Genomic DNA, 21,299 nt, shown 5'->3' with positions numbered 1-21,299 from the left:
TCATCTAACCAATACACCATCATTTTATCATGTGATCATTATTTTTAAAATTAAAACGAGATGCTTTACATTCTCTTTTAAACTAAGTCTTCAAAATCTGGAGCGTATTTTATGTTTATAGTACTTCTCAATTAGGGCTAACCATTGCTCAAATGGCTATTATTAAAATAGTTCTAGAGTTTAGCTAATGCTGTCCTTTAAAACTTTCTATGGATACATTAGTGGTAGCCACTAGTCATATATTAGCTACTAAGAATTTGAGATGTGACTCGTGTGAGTGAAGAACTAGATTTTTTTTAATTGTTGTTTATTTAAAATGTAAATGGTAATATATGGCTAGTGGCTACTGAATTGAGCAGCTATGGCAGCACTGTTATTTTGAATAACTGTCTGTGTGGTGTGGGAACCAGAGACTGCAGTGGTATCCACATTAGCCACTAACTCTCACCAGGAAAGGTTCTTCCCCTTTGTGTGCCATTCTGGAGATCAGGGAGTGGATGGATGGGAGTGTTCCTCTGGTATATCCCAGCTCCACCTGAGGACAGGTGTGTGCTATTTTGGATCTGGCCCAGGAGCATGCACAAGACCTCAACATCCAGAGTCTCCCTTTTGGAAATTACCCCACTGTGCTGTTCCTGGGGTGTAGTCAGCCACCATATTAGTGGCAGTACCACCTCTGACTGGGGTCCTTGACTGTTACAAGACACCCTTGCTTGGATTATACTGCGGTCACATTTGGAGTAGTATATCTTCCTCAGCATGTACAATCCTGGAGCATTTAAGATCAGCAATCACTATTTCTTCATGTTCGTCATCTCTGACATCACCCATCCCTTTGACTGGCTAGAACGTCATCCCTAGCCAGAGAGGCTAGCCTTTGCTCATCTCAGGTGAGCAGAAACTGTACCAGCCTGGGTGTCCCACCACTCAATGCTCCTTAGACTGGGAGAGATTGAAAATTTCCTGGAAGAAAACTTTCCAAATATTTTGGAAAACCAGAAAATACCTAATCAAGAAGCTGAGTGAACCATAAACAGATCCCAAAAGAATCCCACGGCATATCCCACCGCATATCAGCATCATATTTTCCAAAATAAAAGACAAAGAATACTGAGTACAGCTCCCACAAAATAGAACCAATAAGACTAAGTTATGATTCCTCAGCAGAAACCATGCAGAGAAAAAGGCATTAAGATGGCTTATGTAAAATTCTGAAAGAAAAAGAATTGCCAATCACAAATTGTATTCCCAGGAAAACTGTCCCTCAAATATGACAATGAAATTTCCAGATAAACAGAAACTAAGGGAATTTAAATCTAAAGGGAGTTATTTGAGTGAAGAGACAACAATGAACAACAGACAACAATTCAAAATAACATCCATAAGAACATTCAGAAACTGACCTAGGCAAAAAACCACACAAAAATACAATAAACATAGCAGGCTCGAAATAGGAAACCAGAGGTTTCAGTCCACAAATGAGGATAACTTCTATAAAAAAAGGAGTATGAAGTGTAGAACTTCTAAATGTACAAAAAGTAAAAGAGATTTCAATATAAAGTGAAATTCAGAGTTGGGAAGAAAATAGTAATTTGCCGAATAACTTCCAAGTAAATTAATAAGCCTTCTTTTCAAAATAAAAAGGAGGAAACCACAAAGAGTTAGTATACCTCAAAACAATAGCAATGAAGGAAATGATTTTAAAATCCCTATACAAAATGAACTCAGCATAGAAAACAGATGGAACAAAGAAATCAGCAACACACACACACATACACAAAGAATATGGAAAAAATTAGGACAATAAGACCATACCTATTGATAATGCCAGGGCTATTGCTTAGAAAGGGACATCATGTTTAGAAAGCTGTAGGCTCAAGGAAGGAGAGAAATTCCTCAATGAAGTGTATTGTCACAGTGATTGTAGCAACAGAATTAAGTGTGTCAGAGATGATGAGGATGGCACAGAACAGGGCAGTGTACAGATCTGTTGTTCATTGGGTTGCTCTGAGTCGTACCAGAGGACATCTAACAACAACAACAACAACAAATGCAAATGGATTAAATACACCAGTCAAGAGAAAAAGAGTAGCAAATGGATTAGAAAACAGGGTCCACCAATGTGTAAGAGACACACTTTAGACACAAGGACAAAGATGGACTAAAAATCAAAGGGTGGGAAAAAAAATATAAACAAATGGCAAAGAAGAGCAGGAGTAGCAATATTAATTTCTGATAAAATAGACTTCAATACCAGCATAAGAGATATGGAAGGGCATTATATAATGAGCAATAGGTTAACTGAACAAGAGTACAGAATTATAATCAATATCTATGCACCTGGTGACAGAGCCACAAGATACAGAAATCAAACTTCAACAGGTTTGAAGAGGAAAATAGTTTTAAAATGATAGATGGGGACTTCAGTACAATATTTACAATGAAAGACATAGTCACTAGAAAGAAACTCAACAAAGACACAGAAGAATAAAACAATGCAATTAACTAGCTTGATCTCATAAGCATATATATAACATGTCCAACAAGAGCACAATATACATTCTTCTCAAGTGCATGTGGAATATTCTCCAGAATAGACCATAGTTAGGTAATAAAATAAACCTCAATAAATTGAAAAACATTGAAATATTACAAAACATAGTCTCAGATTACAATGCAAGGGAAAACAATAGAAAGAATTAAAAGGACTAGAAGTTGGTTCTTTGAAAGAACAAAATTGGCAAGCCCTAGGTAAATCTCACAAAGGAAAGAAAGGAGAACATGCAAACAACATGAATAAGGAATAAAATTGGTCATGTCACAATGGAACCAATGGGAATATAAAGGATAATAATGGAATAGTACAAAGAAATTTCAAAATCTAGGGGAAAGTAAATTTATTTCCAACAAATTTGAAAGCCTAGAAGGAAATAAACACATTTTTAGAAACTCATTGCCTACTCAAACTAATAGAGATAAAATCCAAACACACCTTTCACAGAAGAAGAAATTGAACCGTCATGAATACATCTTCAAGAGAAGACCTGATCTCAATTCTACTCAAACTATTTTGGCATATAGAAAAATATTTACTACTCCTGAATTTATTCTGTGAAGTAAGTATAACCTCCATACAAAGCCCGAGAACGACACCACTAAAAAGGAAAAATTCTAGACCAATATCCCTCATGAACTTGATGCAGAAATTCCTATCAAAATCCTAGTCAATAGAATCCAACATCATATAAAAAGAATTTATCATGATCAAAGGGAATTAATAACAGGTGTGTAAGGATGGATCAAGGGAGCTCTGGTGGCTTAGTGGTAAGGAGTTGTGCTGCCAATTTGGACTCTCAGTTCAAATTCACTAGCTGCTCTGTAGAAGAAAGATGGGCAATCTCCTCCCATACAATTTACTGCTTCTAAAAACCCACTGGAGAGTCAGCTGACTCACAGGTCAGTTCTGACTGAATAGTACCTAACAACAGCAACAAGAAGGATACTTCAATATAAGAAAAGCAATGAGTGCAATCCACCACATCAACAAGGGAAAAGAACCAATGATTGTATCACTTGATGCAGAAAAGGTATTTGAAAATTCAACACCTTTTCATAGTAAAAACATTCAGCAAATAGGAATAGAGAGAAAATAGAGAGAAAATTGTTCAACATAATTAAAAGCATATATGCAAAACCAATGGCCAACATTATTCTTAATGGAGAGATGCTGAAGTCATTCTTCTTCTTAGTCATGAGAATCTGACAAAGGATGCCCTTTACCACCACTCCTATTCAGTGTCGTACTGGAAGTCCTACTCAGAGAAATAAGGTAAGAAAGGGGGGGGAAGGCCCACAAATTGGCAAAGGGGAAGCAAAGCTATACCTCTTTGCAGATCATATGATCATATGTATAGAAAATCCCTAAGGTGATACAATAAAAAAATACTGGATTTAACTATGAGATATCATCTCACCCCAGTAAGAATAGCAAAATTTAACAGAACAGCAAACATCAAATGCTGGCAAGGTTATGGTGAAACTGGAACCCTAATTCACTGTTGGTGGGAGTGTAAAATGGTGCAACCATTATGGAAGGCTGTATGGTGCTTTCTCAAAAAGTTGCAAATAGAAATATCATCTGATCCATCAATTCCACTACTGGGAATTTACCTTCAAGAAACCATAACTGCCACCTAAGCAGATATATACACACCCATGTTTATTGCTGCTTTGTTCACGATAGCAAAGAGCTGGAAACAACCCAAGTACCCATCAACGAATGGATAGAGAAGCTCTGGTATATTCACACAATGGAATACTATGCTGCATTGAAAACAAGGAATTAAAGAAATATTACACAAAATGTAAGACCCTGGAAGACATTATGCCAAGTAAAATATCTCGGTCACAAAAGGACAAATATTGCACAGGGCCACTGTTGTAAAACGGGACTGACATCAGGGTTGAGGGAAAGACAGAAAAGGAAGGGAGGGATGATGTATATTGCATTGAAACAGATGAGGGTGAGATCTGTTTAAAAGGGGCCTATGAATGGTTATTTTTGTCATTATAGAAGTCCAGAGTGAAGGCTGCATAGTGGAGTGAACGTAAGGGGAGGGATTGCATAAAAATGAAAGAGCTTTTCTTTTCAAGGAGAAGACTGATTTTGGGGGGAAGGGGTGGGCAGGGAGAAAAGTGAAACAATGAATGACTGGAAACCCTAAGTCTCTGTAAACTTTGATTTGTTGTTGTTGTTGTTATGTGCCGTCGAGTCGTTTGCGACTCATAGCAACCCTACGCACAACAGCCCTAAACCCTGCTCTATCCTGAGCCAACCGCACCGCCTCCTACACACCCATCCCAATTACCCCAGTCACCGAATCAATCCATCTCATAGAAGGTCTTCCCCTCTTGCGCCGTCCCTCCACCCTCCCAAAGCATGATCCCTCTCCAAGGACCTGTCCCTCCTGGCAACATGTCCAAAGTATGTCAGACGAAGCCCCAGAATCCTTGCCTCCAAGGAGTAGCTTGGTTTAATCCTCTCCAAGATGAATCTGTTTGTTTTCCTGGCAGTCCATGGTACATTCAGTACCCTTCTCCAGCACCACAGCTCAAAAGCATCCACTCTCCTTCTGTCCTCCCTAGTCATTGTCCAACTCTCTGATGCATAACAAGCGATTGCAAATACCATGGCCTGTATCAGGCACACCTTAGTCTCCAGAGAGACACTGTTGCTCCTGAGTACTTTAGAGAGGTCCCTAACAGCAGACTTTCCCGTCGCGATACGCTTTTTGATTTCCTGACTGCTGGTGCCAAGAGTGTTGACTGTGGAGCCGAGCAAACTGAAGCTGTGAACAATCTCAATCTCTTCGTCATCCATCCTGACGCTGCCAATTGGTCCAGTGGTGAGAATCTTTGTCTTCTTGACATTGAGCCTCAGTCCATACTGAAGGCTGCAGTCCTTGACCCTTCGCAGCAAGTGCATGAGGTCCTCCTCAGTTTCAGCTAGCAGGGTTGTGTCATCTGCATAACGCAGATTGTTAATAGATCTTCCACCAATCCTGATGCCACAATTCTCCTCATAGAGCCCAGCCTCTCGGATAATCTGCTCTGCATACATGTTGAAAAGGTATGGAGACAGGACACATCCCTGGTGTACACCTTTCCCAATTTTGAACCATGCAGTATTACCCTGCTCTGTTCTGACTACTGCCTCTTGGTCCAAGTATAGGTTTCGCATTAGCACAATTAAATGTTCTGGGATTCCCATTTTTCTCAGAGTCAGCCACAGTTTGTTATGATCCACACAGTCAAATGCCTTTGCATAATCAATGAAACACAGATAGACATTCTTCTGGTATTCTCTGCTTTCAGCCAAGATCCATCTAACATCAGCAAACTTTGATTAAAATTAATAAAAAAATTAAAAATGCTGGATCTAATTGATCAAATCAGCAAAGTGTGAGGGTAGAGATTAATATTAAAAAATCCATTAGTTTCCTTTGTAGTAACAAAGAAATCTATAAAAACGGAAATAAGGAGAGCAATGCCATTTACAGGAGTCACCCTAAAGGTGAAGGAGCTCTGTGGTGTAGTCCATAGGGAGTTGCACTGCTAACCCAAAGTTAGCACCTCTCTGGTCATTCGAGTCCACCAATGGCTCCTTGGGAGAAAGGCAATCACCTTCCATACAGTTTACAGCTTCCTGAAAACCCACTTGGAGTGTCAACTGTAAGTCAGTTCCAGCTTGATGACAATGAGTTTGAGTTTTAGGGACTTCTGGTGGCACAGTCCATAGGGAGTTGTGCTGCTAACCCAAGTGGTTCAAATCCACCAGATTAAAGAGAAAAATTAAGGAGGAAATATTTAGGAATAAATTGAACCAGACACACAAGAGAAGACTACAAAAATCTATTACAAGAAACCCAAAATTGTTGTTATTAGGTACTGTCATGTCAGCTACAACTCACAGAGGTCCTATAACCAAAAGTTCAACATCTTGCCTCTTCCTGTGCCTTCCTCATGATCTCTGCCACGCTCAAGTTCATTGTTTTAGTTACTACGTCAATTCATCTAATTCAGGGCCTTCCTCTCTTTCACTGACTGACCCTCTACTCTTCCAAGCATCATGGTTTTCTCAAAGGACTGGTGCCTCCTTACAACATGCCCAAAGTATGAGGGAGAAAGTTCCACCGTCTTTGCTTCTAAGGAGCATTCTAGTTGCACATTCCCTAACACAGATACAGATTTATTTGTTCTTTTGGCAGTCCATAGTACATTCAACACTTTCCTCCACAATTCAAAGGCATCAATTCTTCTTTGATTTCCTTATTCATTGTCCAAAAACATATGTTGAGTTGGAACCAACCAACCTCACCCTTCAGTGGGTTTTCAGAGGGCAGTAATCACATGGGAGAGATTGTCCATACTGTAACAGTATATGAAACAGTGGAAAACACCATGGCTTGGGCGAGTCACATCTAAGTCTTTAAACTGAAATTTTTGCTCTTTAGAGCCCAAAGCAACATGTCATTTGATTTTTTTACTGCTGCTACTGTATTGATTGAGAGTCCAAATAAAGTGAAATTATTGACATCAATCTTTTCTTCATTATCATGATGTTTCCTATTGGTCCAGTGGAGAGGATTTTTGGCTTTTATGTTGAGATATAACCCATACTGAAAGCTTTAGACTTTGATCTTCTTTTTGTTGTTGTTGTTATGTGCCGTCGAGTCGCCTGCGACTCATAGCGACCCCATGTACAACAGCCCTAAACTCCGCTCTGTCCTGTGCCAATCGCACTGTCTCTGACACTCCCATCCCAATTATCCCAGTCACTGAATCAATCCACCTCATAGAGGGCCTTCCTCTCCTGCGCCGTCCCTCCACCCTCCCAAGCATGATGTCCCTCTCCAAGGACCGGTCTCTCCTCACTACATGTCCGAAGTAAGTTAGACGGAGCCTCAGAATCCTTGCCTCCAAGGAGCCACCTGGTTTAACCCTCTCCAGGACAAATCTATTTGTTTTCCTAGCAGTCCATGGTACTCTCAGTACTCTTCTCCAGCACCACAGCTCAAAGGCATCAATTCTCCTTCTATCCTCCCTGGTCATTGTCCAACTCCCTGATCTTCTTTAGTAAGTGCTTAAGTTTTCACTTTGTGTAAACAAGGTTGTATTGTATGCATAATGCAGCTTGTTGATGAATCTACCTCCAATTATGATGACATATTCTTTCTCATATAGTTCAGCTGCTTGAATTATTTGTTTAGCATCCTGACTGAGTTATGTTAGGTGCCGTTGAGTTGGAACATCTCAAAGAGATCGCAAGAACAACAGATCAAGACTTTGCCCCTTCCTATGCCATTCTTACAATAGGTGCTGTTCTCGAGGTCATTATTGTATTCTGTGTCAATCTTTTCTTTTGCTGACCCTCTCCCTTTCCCAGAACTTGACAACATGCCAAAGTATGTGAGATGAAGTTTAACCATCCATGTCTCTTCTTCCAAGACAGATTTGTTTGTTCTTTTGATAGTCCATGGTATATTCAATGTTCTTCACCAACGTCACAATCTAAGCCATGAAGTTTTCAATTGTTTCCTATGTATCTGACGGTTCCACAATGAATAAGGAAGACTGAAGAAGAACTGATGCCTTATAGGTATGGAGAAAGGAAAAAAGCGACATACACCTTTTCAAAATTTAGTCCATTCAATGTCCCTTTGTTCTAGTCAAATTACTGATTCTTGGTCTGCATACATGTTTTGCATGAGCACATTTATATATTCTGGAACTCACTTTGTGTTTCTGTTGGAGTGACTACTTCTTGGTTCATGAACAGGTTCTGCATGAACACAAATTAGTGTTCCAGAGGCCCCATTTTTCTCAATGTTGTCTATAATTTATTATGATGCACACAGTCAAATAGCTTTGCACAGTAAACAAAAAGTAAATAAACATCTTTCTGGTATTCTCTACTTCGAGGAAGGATTTACCTGATACTAGCAATAATATTCCTTGTTTCAAAGCCTCTTCTGAATCCAGATTAAAATTCTGGCAGTTCCCTACCGATACAGTGTTCTAGCTGTTTTTTAATTATTTTTTTTCCTAAAGACTGGTTAAATGAAGCAGTGGTAGTGGAGAAGGAACAAAGAAATCTGTAACTGGCTGTGATCAATTAGTTGTGGCCTTCACTGCACTTGGACCAGCCTGTTTTTAAATAATCTTCATCAAGATTTTGTTTTTCTTGTTGTTATGTGCCATTAAGTTGCCTGCAACTTATAGTGACCCTATGTACAATAGCTCTGAACCCTACCCTTTCCTGAGCCAGTCTCACTGACTCTGACATATCTAATCCCACTGCCCCAGTTACTATGTCAATCCGTCCCATCCGGAGTCTTCCTCTCCTGCGCTGTTCCATTACCCTTCCAAGCATGGTGTCCTTCCCCAAGGACTGGTCTCTCCTGGTCATGTGTCCAAAGTAAGTGAGATGGAGCTTCAAAACCCTTGCCTCCAAGGAGAAACCTGGTTTCATCCTTTCTAGGACAGATCTGTTTGTTCTCCAGGTGGTCCAGGGTATGTTCAATACTTTCCTCCAGGACCACAACTTGAAGGCATCAATTTTCTGTCAGCCTTAATCACTGTCCAGCTCTCTGATGCATAGCAAGTAATTGCAAAGATTATGGCCTGGATCAGGCACACCTTAGTTTCTAGACTGACATCATTGCTTTTTAGCACTTTGGAAAGGTTCTAGACAGCAAACTTTCCCAATGCAATTAATCATTTGATAATGATATTGTTCAATAATTTCTGCAAACTATTGGACTTCATTTTTTAGAATGGGAACACATATCTCTTCCAGTCAATTGGCCAGGTAGCTGTCTTATAAATGTCTTGGCATAAACTAATGAGTACCTCTATGGTTGCATCTGTTTGTTGAAATATATTAATTAGTATTCCATATATTAATTCTAATATATTAATTAGTATTCCATAAATTCCTGGGGATTTATTTTTTTTTACCAATGCTTTTAGTGCAGCTTGGACTTCTGGCTTTTGATTACATGCTACTTACTGAAATAGTTCAGCGTTGACCAGTTCTTTTTGGTACAGGGACTCTGTATTCCTGCCATCTTCTTTTGATGCTTTCTGCATTATTCAATAATATTCTCATAGAATCCTTCAGTATTGCAACTTGTGGCTTGAATTTGGTTTTCAGTTTTTTTAGCTTGAGAAATGCTGAGTATGTTCTTTCTTTTTGATTTTCTAACTCCAGCCCTTTGCATACTTTATTGCAATACTTTGTCTTCTTGAGCCATCCTGTGAAATCTTCGGTTTGCTGTTCTTGCTTTAGCATTCTTTCCCCTTAGTTTGACTTCTTTTTATTTCAGTGCTAGCTTCAGAGTCTCACCTGACATTCACTTTGGTCTTTTCTTTCTTGCCTTTAATGATCTTTATCTTTCTCTGTGTATAATGTCCTCCCAACTGTTTTGGTATTCAGTCATTAATGTTGAATATATAAAATCTATTCTTGAGATTTTGAAAAAGAAATTCAGGTAAGACAAACTCAAGGTTGTATTTTGACTCTCCTGGACTTGTTTCATTTTATTCTGCTTCATTTTGAACTTGCACATGAGTACTTTCTGGTCTGTTCTAAAGTCAGCCCCAGGCTGTGTTGCTGCTGATACTGCTTCTCCACTGTCTCTTCTTACAGATGCAGTCAATCTCACTCTTGTGTATCTTATCTGTGAGGTGTATGTACATAACCACCATTTATGTTTTTTAGAAAAGGTATTTGCAATAAAGAAATCATTGGATGTACAAAATCTATAATGTAATCTCTGACTTCATCTTTGTTAATCTTGTTTTTGTTCAGTTATATTTGATAATCTAGTTATGCATTAGGACTCCTACATTAACCTCAGCTCTTTGTTTTATCATCTTTATAGTTTTAAGTTTTATACCTAGGTCTTTAATCCATCTTTTGTTAGTTTTTGTATATGATGTGAGATATGGAACTTGTTTCAATTTTGTACAAATATATATCCCATTTGCTAGCACCATTTGTTAAATTATCAAATATAACTAACAGTGTAGTCATCCAAAGATAAAGTAGGTGATTAGAACCTCTTAAAAATTAAATCCTTATGTGCATCTACAGAACTCTTCCAAAGTGTAGAAACAGAACTTACAGAGTGGAGAAACTTTTTGGCAGTGATATCTGACAAGATACTTATCTCAAAAATGTGTAGAAAATTCCAATATCTCAACAAGAAAAAGATAAACAACCTAATTACAAAAGGCGGAGAACAGGAACATATACTCATCAAAGAAGATATTCAAATGGCCAACAATAACCTGAAGAAATGCTCAAGAGCATTAATTATTAGAGATGCAGAGTAAAACAATAATGAGATACAATCTTAAGCTGGCAGCAATAGAAATGTTCAATAAGACAGCAAAAACAAATGCTGGTGAAGATGTGGAGAGACTGGAACTCTCATACACAGCTAGTGGGAATGTTAAAGGGTGCAATCACGATGGAAAGCAGTTTGGTGCTTCCTTAGAAAGTTGAGACAAGAAATACTCTTTGATCTAGAAATTCTATTACTAGATACATGTCCCAAAGACATAAGAACTTACAGAAACTGATATAAACATGCTATGTATATTGCTGCATCCTTTACAATAGCAAAGAACTGAAAACAATCCAAGTGTCCATTAACAAACAAATGACTAAAGAAACTATGGTACAGCTAGTGGGATATGATGCATCACTAAAAAATTACTAAGAATTTGTGAAATACTGCACAATATGGACAAACCTAGAGCAAGTTATGCTGAATGACACAAGTCAATCACAAAAGAGTAGCTATGGTTTAAGACCATTATTATAAAAATCTGAAGAAAAGTTAATGAATGAACAGAATCATTCTTAAATAGTTATCAGGAATGGAATGGGAGAGATAGGAAAGTAAACTTAATAAATAGATAAGCTGGGTAAAGGGATAGGTAATGTAAAGAAGGGGTTAGTTGTACATTGTAATTAATTCTAGTAATTAATGTTATAAAACAAAATGTCTATGAATTGGATGAAACGCCAACCTGATTTGTAAACTTTCCCTCAAATGAAAAAAATATCTACAAATAAAAAAGTAAAAAAATAGTTTTTCAGATAAAATAAAAATGTTTCAATAATATAGAAATATGCACCTCTGTTTATAACCACTAACAATTTGGACAAATTGTTTCACAATCTTGCCCTTCAGTTTTCATTTATAATAGTGGGAAATAATGAGTAGCACCTATTAATACGATTTTCATGAGGCACTAGAACAGGGACTAGCATGTGGGAAATGCTCAATAACTGTTAACTCCTTTTTTTCTTTTTTAAACCAATTAAAGGAAAATCCTGCTATGCCTTTAGTGCGTCTGCCTCAGCCAGATGGCCTAGACAGGATATATCCACATGAGAAAGAAATCGTTAACTGCAGAAATAAAAACCACAGAATAATGATGGTCCACAGTATGGTGTGCTATCTAGAGAAGGTAAGCCAATGTCCACAGCGGGAGGGAACAGATTCTTGAATTATACTACAAGAATAATTTTAATTCAGATTAATTTGAATTAAAGTTTAATTTATTTGACAGAAAATTATGTATTTACATAAAACCAAATTGTTTTAGTATGTTGTTGTTGTTGTCTACTGACTCATAACTGACCCTCTGGTGGGCTTTCAGAGGCAGTTAATTGCATAGGAGGAGATTGTTCATCCTTCTCCCATGGAGCAGCTGGTGGCCTTGAACTGCGTACCTTCAGAATTGCAGCACAGCTTTTTGCCACCAGGCCACCAGAGCTAATTGTTTTAGTATGTTGTTGTTGTTGTTACATGCCGTCGAGTCGCTTGCGACTCATAGCGACCCTATGTACAACAGCCCTAAAAAAAGGGGTTTGTGCGGGGAGAAGGGTGCAGCAATGAATGAATGGAATCCCAAAATCTCTGTAGACGTTCATTGAAATGAAAAATAAACAACCTAAATTTAAAAAAAAAACAAACAAAAAAAAACCCAGCCCAAGCCCCAAAACCTTTAGTTTCAATAAAAAAAAAATTAGTGTTCTAAAGAGTAGACTTCATTTAGTTAACATGAAAGAACTCCACTCATTGCAGTAGAGTCTATTGTTCAGAATGGCTTTCCAAGGCCCTTGCCTTTGACTTCCACATGGCTGGAAGGGAACATGCAAATAGGGTATGTTAGTCAACCCATGAAGGGATTGGTTCGTTTTGTCATTCAACTAGGTTTAAATTGAGCAGATTCAGCAGCAGAAATTTGGAAATCTTACTATCAGCAAGAAAGAAGCAGGGAATACAGCATGTGTCCTCTGGGATCAGAGATTCCTATGCCTGTCAGACTAGGGCCCACAAGGCATAAGCAGCAGCAGAAACTGAGAACTAGTAGCAGCAGCAGCTCTGTCTCTCCTAGCATGAGTCAGAGCTGACCTGGTATTGCTGCTCCACAGAACCAGAGCCAAGGGCCTTTTCCCACACTTTCTGGATGACTGAGGGGAAAGATGCCATAATTAGCAAGACTAAGAGAACTTTGCAACAATGGCCTAAAATTGCAAATCTGAAGGCTGAAGGGTCTTAGTATACCTGAGAAGCTGGCCTGACTGAGAAATAGTATCCTGTTGCCAACCCGGGTTGTAAACTGTTAACTCCCTAATAAACCCCATAATTGTGAGCATAGTTCTGTGAGGTCTGTATAGCTATTGTAACAAATTTCTGACCCTGTAGAACAGTATGATTGATGTTGGAATTAAGAGAATTAGGTGAGGGAGGGTGGGGAGCATGTATGACCTCATGGGAATTGTTTTTGTTATGAATGCTCTTGACTGGGGCAGTTTCCCCTTATAGAGTCAGCAGAGGTTAGATACGGCCATTCTCAAGCTGCCCTGCTTCTTCTTCTTTTTTTTTTTTTTACAAGTGTTGTAAAAAGTTGGAACCAAGTCATAGCTGATCCTCCAGTGAGTTTTCAACAGCAAGGTAGGAGAATGCCCATCTTTCTCACTCAGAGCAGCTAGAGAATTCAAGCCCTCTAGTTTGGGGTTTGCAAAACCAGAGGGGTTTTGGTTTTGTAACACCTTACTCTTCAGGCCAGCAGAGCTTCCTGACTCTAAACATAAAAAAGTAGACTTAATTTCCAGGGCAAAAGACTAATTGATGAATTTCCCAGGAAAATTACAGATGAGGAGCCCCAGTGGCAGCATGGCTAGACACCTGGGCTGATGATTCACAGCTTGGTGGCTCAGCACCATCGATGGTTCTGCATGAAAATAGACTTGATGATCTGTTCCTATACACGTTTCATAACCAAACTCATCAAGTTGATTTTCATTCAAAGTAATTATATAAGACAGAGTAGGAGATTTTCAAAGCTCTAAGTCTTTATAAATGTAGAGTGCCATATCATTTGGTGATCAGTTTGAACAACAGATCTTTCAGTAAGCATCTATATGGTTAGCCACTGTGCTACCATAAGGCCTTTTAGAAAGATTACAGCCTCAGAAACTGGAGCCGTTTCCCCCTGACATATAGGATTGCTACAAGTTGAACTCAGCTTGACAGCAATGACAGCTGATGTCAGGCAGGAACAGGTAGCAGCTCTTCTTCAATCACTGTGAGTGCCACTCGGAGCATCCGTTTGTTCATCCTTAAGTTGGTGTGAACAATAATAATTTTCTCCGAAGACAGGATTCTCAGATAATGTGTGTACGATGCTTCACTAGTTTCTAACATACAGTAAAGAGTTCACCCTATAATAACTTTTATAATTAACAAAATAGAACTTGGTATTTAACTAAACAAATACTTTATGATACTCCAAGGGGAAGTAGTCATGTTGCCACTATTCCTATATTTTAAAAAAATGAATGTGTGTAACAATGAAGGACCTTTTCTTTTGCTTTTCAAGGAGAGGAGTGAACTGGGGGTGGGGGTGGGGTGGGCAGGGAGAAAAGTGCAACAGTGAATGAATGGAATTCCAAAATCTCTGTAGATGTTCATTGAAAAGAATAAAAAATTAAAAAAAAATTTAAAAAAATCAATGTGTTTCCCTGAAAAGGATTAGAGAATTCTGAACCTTGAGAGTGAGGATTCTGAAGACAGAGACAGTATTGAGGTGACCTTGGGAGACTTTACCTGTGTGTGGGTCCAGGAGGCTTGACAGCTCTTCTTCTAGCAGCTGCTTCACAGACAGGTCTTCCTCAGGGTCCAAGAGACTTTCTTCCTGGTCCAATTCTGCCTGGCCACCAACTCTGGCACCTGGGCCATCTACATCTGGCATTGTACTCCTGCAAAGGAAGTTAACACAGTCTACTGGTAAGGAAATACAAGCATAAATTCATTCATTCATGCTCTTCACACCAGGGTTTGTTCACCCATCTAGAGAAGTACATATACTACACAGCCTTCAGAGTCCAATCAACCTAGGATATGCAGTCATAGCTCTGTTGCTTCCTCTGAATCTCAGTTTCCTCATGTGTAAAATAGGGAGAATCATCAACACCTATCTCATGGATTTTTGGCAGAGTAAAATGAAACATCATATTTAAAGGGCTTAGTACAGTGCTGGGCACCTCTTAAGCCCTCAGCAAATGGAATTAATTATGTGTCATAGTTGTAAGTTTCTGTAAAGTAGGAATTTGATGTGCTGTTGTTTTGGAACTGACTCACAGGTTTTTAGAGGCTATAAATCCCACATGAGTTTGCTCATCTTTCTGCCATAGAACAACTGGTGGATTTGAACAGCCTGCCTTTGGGTTGTCAGGGCAGCTCCAGGACTCCTTTATTATATAAGAATGCATTGATAGTATTGCTTATAGTTGTAATGCCTTTGTAGTTCTTGCAAAGTACTCCTGCAGAGTAGGAGGAGTTTAGTAAACTTCAATTGAACTAGTATAGTCATTCATCCATCAAAATGTAAAGCTCCATCAATGGCAGGGATTTTTGTCTGTCTTACTTCCCTCCTCTCTTAGAGAAATTCTGGCACTTAAACCCAAACTCATTGCCATCAAGTCAGTTCAAGTCATAGTGACCCCTTACTGGGTTTCCCAAGCCATAAATCTTTATAGAAGGAGATTGATCATACTAAGTAGTTAGTATTTTTGTGGATTAGCTGACTAGATGAATGAATGTCCCCATATCTCTGTTTGAGGTCAAATTTCAGCACAGAAAGTCAGGTCTGTAGAGAACATATTGTATGAAGCATCTTAAAGCTGCTCAAACCACATCTCATGTTTTGCTAGCTTTATAAACTGTGCTCCTTCTTTTGCATAAAAACCAAAAATTAGGGGGAAATCTCTGTTACCATTGAGCTGATTTTGGTTCACAGAGATTCCATGGTTATAAAGCAGAGCTGCTCCACAGGTCGGTGGTTTGCAATTGACTGCTAACCTAATGTGGCAGAGGTTATGAGGATGCACAGGATAGGGTAAGTTTCCAATCTGTTGTCCACAGAGTCACTATGACTCATAGTGACTCACAGCAATAGGTAACGTAAGAGAGCTCTGGTGATGCAGCCCACAGAGAGGGGCGCTGCTAACACAAAGGCTGAACTGCCCTGGCGGTTCATTTACCAGCTGCTTGGAGGGAGAAAGATAGGTAGTCTCATCCCATGTCATTGACAGCCTTGGAGACCCAGTAAAAGGTCAGCTGAGTCAGAACCCATCCAATGGCAATGAGTGAGTCAGTGAGTATGACTAATCCAAAGGTTAGAAGTTCAAACCCACCCAGTAGTACCACAGAAGGAAGATGTATTAAGAAAGTGTCTGATGGTGCCACTGTTGTAGAATGAGGCTGGCATTGGGGTGGGGGTAAGACTGAGAAAACTGGATGAAATATGTTTACAGCATTGAAGTCTATGGGGGAGAGAATAGTCTAAAAGTATTATATTTTAGGGCATTATTTTTATCGTAGGAATATGCAATGAGGGTTGCAGAGTGGATTATATTTGGGGGTAGGGGGTGGGGTTTGGGGAGGTGCGGGGGGGATTGTGTACCAATGAGGGAGTTTTTCTTTTGCTTTTCAAGGAGAGGAGCAAATAGGGGGTGGTGGTGGAGGAGGGAGGGGTTTGTGCGGGGAGAAGGGTGCAACAATGAATGAATGGAATTCCAAAATCTCTGTAGATGTTCATTGAAATGAAAAATAAACAACCTAAATAAAAAAAAAAAAGAAAGAAAGTGTCTGTTAAGATTACAGCTCTCTCCTGTAAGCCCTTCCTATTGGGGGGTGGAGCAGGGGGCACCTGGAACCATCTCAACACAAAGGAACAGATCTTGTACCTCTCCCTGATAGTTATGAAAGTTCCCGAGGGCCTTAAGGCCTAGGGGAGAGTGAAGAATGAGAGACAAAAATTCCTGCCCTCATGAGAATTTGGCAAGTTCTGGTGGCAAAGTCTATTGGAAATTGTGATATTAAGCCAAAAGCCATACCTTTCTGCCAATTCTAACCCACCAGAGGCTCTGCAGGAAAAAGATGGGCAATCTCCTTTTGAAAACCCTCAGAAAACCCACTGAAGAGTCAGCTAAGAGTTGGTTCTGACATGATGGCAATGAGCTTTGAGTCACTAGGACTCACATACAAATGGATGAATGGATGGATGGATGGATGGATGGATGGATGGATGGATGGATGGATGACTATACTGGTTCCTTACTATTTCTGTGACTGTGAAGGAACCAACAGAGAGGTGGCTGTTGTTATGCACCATTGGGTTGGAACCAACTCATAGCTGACCAGCCAGCAGCTTTTCAGAGGCAGTTAACTGCACAGGAAGAGACTGTCCATCTTTCTCCAATGGAGCAGCTGGTGGATTTGAACTGCATGTCTTTGGGTTGGTAGCACAACTCTTTACCATCAGAGCAGGGAGGTAGTAAGTAAGAATAACTATTACTAACACTGATTGAAGGGAGTTCTGTAGCCTAGTTTTAAGAACTGTCCTGCAGTCCCCAAGACGTGGTTCAAATTCACTAGCTGCTCTGTGGGAGGAAGATGGGAAATCTCTTTCTGTGCAATTAACTGCCTTTGAAAACATGCTGGAGGGTCAGGGCTGGGTCGGTTCCAACTCGATGATACACAACAACAATGTTGACTGAAGAGCCCTTGTAGTACTACAGTTAAGTGCTTGGCTGCTAGCCAAAAGGTGGGCAGTTCTCATCTTCTAGTTTCACAGGAAAAAGACTTTCAACCTCAAAAAGCCAGTAAAGCAGTTCTACTTTGTTATATGGGGTCACTGTGAGTTGAAATGGATTTGGTGGCACCCAATACAACAATGTTGATTGAGTAATTGCTCTGAATCAGGCCCTTTGCTTCACAGGGTATGTGCATCTTTTCCTTCTTTATACCTGTAAGGGGTTCTTTTGTTTTCATTCCCATCTTATAAATGAGGAAACTGAGGCTTAACACAATTATACAACTTGCTCAAAGTCCCCATGATTAAGTGATAGAGCAAAAATTTAAATCCAAGCCATGTGACCCTGAATATACAAACACACTGCTACACTGTACTGCCACCGTCTTTGGTAAAATACTAGTCACAGAAGTACTGAACCACGGAGTCCTGTGTCCTGAGGGCCAGTCCCAGCTCTGTCACCTCTCTTGGTATGACCTTGAGTTTAACGTTATGGAGAAATGACTTCGTGTTACTGAACATCTCATCTGTGACAGACACTGGACTATGGGTTTAGAATAATTAAAAGGAAATATTGGGGCCTCTATTTTACAGATGAGGAAATTGAGCCCTTAAGATAGTATCAGACTTGCTCAAGTAGGGTTGGATCAAACTACTTAGAACCTCAGTCTCCCCATGTGTAATAAGAAGTTAGATTTGAGTTCCTCTTGAGTTCTCAATTCTAGGGCTACTCAAAGGGACACAAGAATTCACCCACAACCTAAGGAGAGGGCCTTGATATTGTGCTGTCATTATGTTTTAGGGTCAAGAGAAAGAATGCCAGAAGCCATAGATTTTAAAGCTGATAGTCCAGAGCCTCAGGGATGAAGTAATTTTTTTAGTGACTCTGGGTCCTATAAATACCATAAATACAGTCTAGGGAACGGAGCTGGCTGGGAGGGGGGATGGGAGCTGGCTGGTGCTCTCTCCCAGGTGAGCGGTGTCTCAAGCCGGGCTATGCTGCCCACTTCCTCCAGTCACAGAGCAGGTCACAGGGGTGACAGCCATGCTGGTGGGGAACTCCAGAAATGCGTGGTTACGTGCTGCTTACCTGCCGCCTCCGGGCCTGGCCGAGTACTTATTTCCCCGGTGGTTTGGTTTGGGCTGGAATTGGCCCTGATGCAGCAAGGACAGCAGCTGGGAAATTTGCTACAAGACAGGAAAAATCTGTTGACTCCACACAATTCCGACCCAGCACACTTCCTCGCCGGATGTTTCCCTCAATGCCGGTGCTTTCTTTTTATAGTTTTTCCTCCGGCTTCAGATGTTTGTGTGATCTGGTGGGGGATGATGCCAGCCTGGTGTCTCAGACCTGTGCAGGCAGGTCCCCTGCTTTGCATGTTGCCCCAGGACTTGAGTACTTGATGGGGAGAGACATTCGGGCCTATCCTGCCGCCCCCTCACTCCCCAGAGTGACTTGTTCCTGGTGGCTTCTCTGGGATGGGGCGAAGAAGGCATTCCCTGACCATAAATTTATATTACTTGATAAAGATTATCTTAAACAAATAGCTACCACCCCTCCCCAGAAGCGGTCAAGCATTCAGCAGATTTTTGTGGGTCAGATGTGTGACTATGTTATGGAAAAGATAAAACGGTGTTATTTAACCCTTCATTTACCCATCCTTTTATTCATTCAGCAAGTATTTAATAAGGAAGTATTTGTGTCAGGCATGGTGCTTGGTACAGGATTAAAAAAAAGACAACAAGATCTAACAATTGCCCTCAGGGAGCACACAGTCAGTATCTGAGAGAAGATGGGAGAGGTGGTTGCCATGGGACCACACTGGTGCTTGAGAAAGGATGAGGTCCAAGAAAGGAACAGAGGAGGGCCTCTAACCTGATTTGAAAGGAAGACAAGAGAGGGACACTGGGAAGGTATTCTTTCATTCTAACAAACATTTAGTAAGCTCATATTATGTGTTAAGCATCTCTGCTGAGACCCAGAATTTCCACAGGAGTTCAGTGAGAGGGGAGTTGGTATGGGGCCTGGGGAGGGGTGAAGGCTGAGTTTCAAGCAAGAGGCACCGCAACCAGAAAGGCCAGAAGAGACAGTGAGATGGTGGAATATGGGGGAAGCAGGAGAAAGGGGTTGACCAGATGTCCTGGCCATGTCCTGCTGAGCCGTGTGAGTGAGAAGGCAACATGCTAGTAAGCCAAGTTCTAGTTTAGGCAGTTTCTGCTCTGTTGTGTGATGCCAGACAGTTTTGAAACTCCTCAGACCTCAGTTCCCTGTCTCTAAAATGGGGCTTAACATCCCTGCCCAGACTTCACAGTGTTGTGAGGATTGATTAGATGGTTTTAAAAAGTTAAGAAAGCTCTGCAAATACAAGGGGTTTGGATTGTTACTCTACCTGCTGGGTTACCTCATTCTCCCTAGGGACCCACTCTTGGCCATGGGAGGTGGGAAATGCCAGCCTCAGAAGAGAGTTAGAAGAAGGGGTGGCCAGGACAGTGTCTTGGGAGCATCACAGTGTTATAACTTGGCTCAGGACAGACTCCCACCCCTGATTTCTGGTTTCAGTCCAGAGCCTCCGCACTACCCCGCCCCTCCCCCTGCCCCTCCCCCCCCCCCCCCGCCAAGGCATCTATTAGCCTCTGCCTGAATGACCCCTGAAATTTCAGGGAAACTTGTGTGCACCTGGCCCTATGGTGGGCACTGCAATGCAAGCTCCCTTAACAGACTCTGGAGTCAATCAGGCTCAGCTTTAAAATATAAGCCCTGCTGCTCTGCAGTTCCCTCTGTGTGACCTTGAGGAATTACCTGAGCATTCTAAGCCTTAGTATTCTTAGTCTTGGAAAAAAAAGGGGGGGGGGGTGAGAATAATATGAAATCCAGGTCATGTGGTGGTTTACTTTATTCCTTCACTTATTGCGGTGGAGTCAGAACTGACTCAGCTGATCCTCCAGGGGATTTTCAGAGGCTGTAAAAATCGCATGGGAGGAGATTGCCCATCTTTCTCCCACAGAGTAGCTGATGGATTTGAACCACCTGCCTTTGGGCTTGCAGTGCAGCTTCTTATCCACTAGGCCAAAACCAAAAGAGCTCCATGTGGTGGTTATGAGGATGAAATGAGCCAAAGTATATAAACTTTATCTATATATCACATAATATACACTTAATACTTGTCAGGTAGTACACTATCTCATTTGATCCTCAAAATAACTCTAGAGAAGATACTTTTACACCTTTTTTTCCAGATGTAGCAACTAGTAGCACAACTGGAATTAAACCTAGGGTCCTAAGTCCACTGTTGTGTTGGGCAGCATACCAGAGACATATGCAGTGTACAAACTGCTTCTCTTACCCTTATGTTACTTCCAAATGGGTACTTCTCATCTCCCCAGTTGGATTACTTACTGCCCCCTCTCTGTTTTCACTATTCACTAACAACCAGTAGTGTTTGGCCTGAAGAGTTCATCTGATAGGAATTCACTAAATGAGTGAATGGATGAATGAATGAATGGCTCTTGGCAGCCTCTGGAGCTGCACGGGGTCCCGGGCAACACTCCTGTGAGAACAGCTGGGCCCACTCCAGGTGGCTTCCTGGGGAGGGAATGGGAAGGAAGCCGTGGCCTTG

At 40.7% G+C, this 21,299-nt stretch overlaps 1 protein-coding gene across 1 annotated transcript in view; it reads right to left on the bottom strand.

Moving 5' to 3' along the window:
* PCDH12 (protocadherin 12) overlaps positions 1–21,299 on the bottom strand; it is a 30,644-nt gene that overhangs the window by 5,429 nt on the left and 3,916 nt on the right. Inside the window, exons 2-3 of the mRNA XM_006891198.1 lie at positions 18,773–18,870; positions 14,694–14,845 (exon numbers count right to left, since the gene is read on the bottom strand). Of these exons, the coding sequence (XP_006891260.1) occupies positions 14,694–14,845; positions 18,773–18,870 (250 nt within the window). The remainder of the gene's footprint in view (positions 1–14,693; positions 14,846–18,772; positions 18,871–21,299) is intronic.

This window comes from Elephantulus edwardii, unplaced genomic scaffold (genome assembly GCF_000299155.1).
Source record: "Elephantulus edwardii isolate Elephantulus edwardi_28Jun2011 unplaced genomic scaffold, EleEdw1.0 scaffold00095, whole genome shotgun sequence".
NCBI classification, from domain to species: domain Eukaryota; kingdom Metazoa; phylum Chordata; class Mammalia; order Macroscelidea; family Macroscelididae; genus Elephantulus; species Elephantulus edwardii.
The sequence above is the reverse complement of the archived record's forward strand: the minus strand, read 5'-3'. Positions and strand labels throughout refer to the sequence as shown.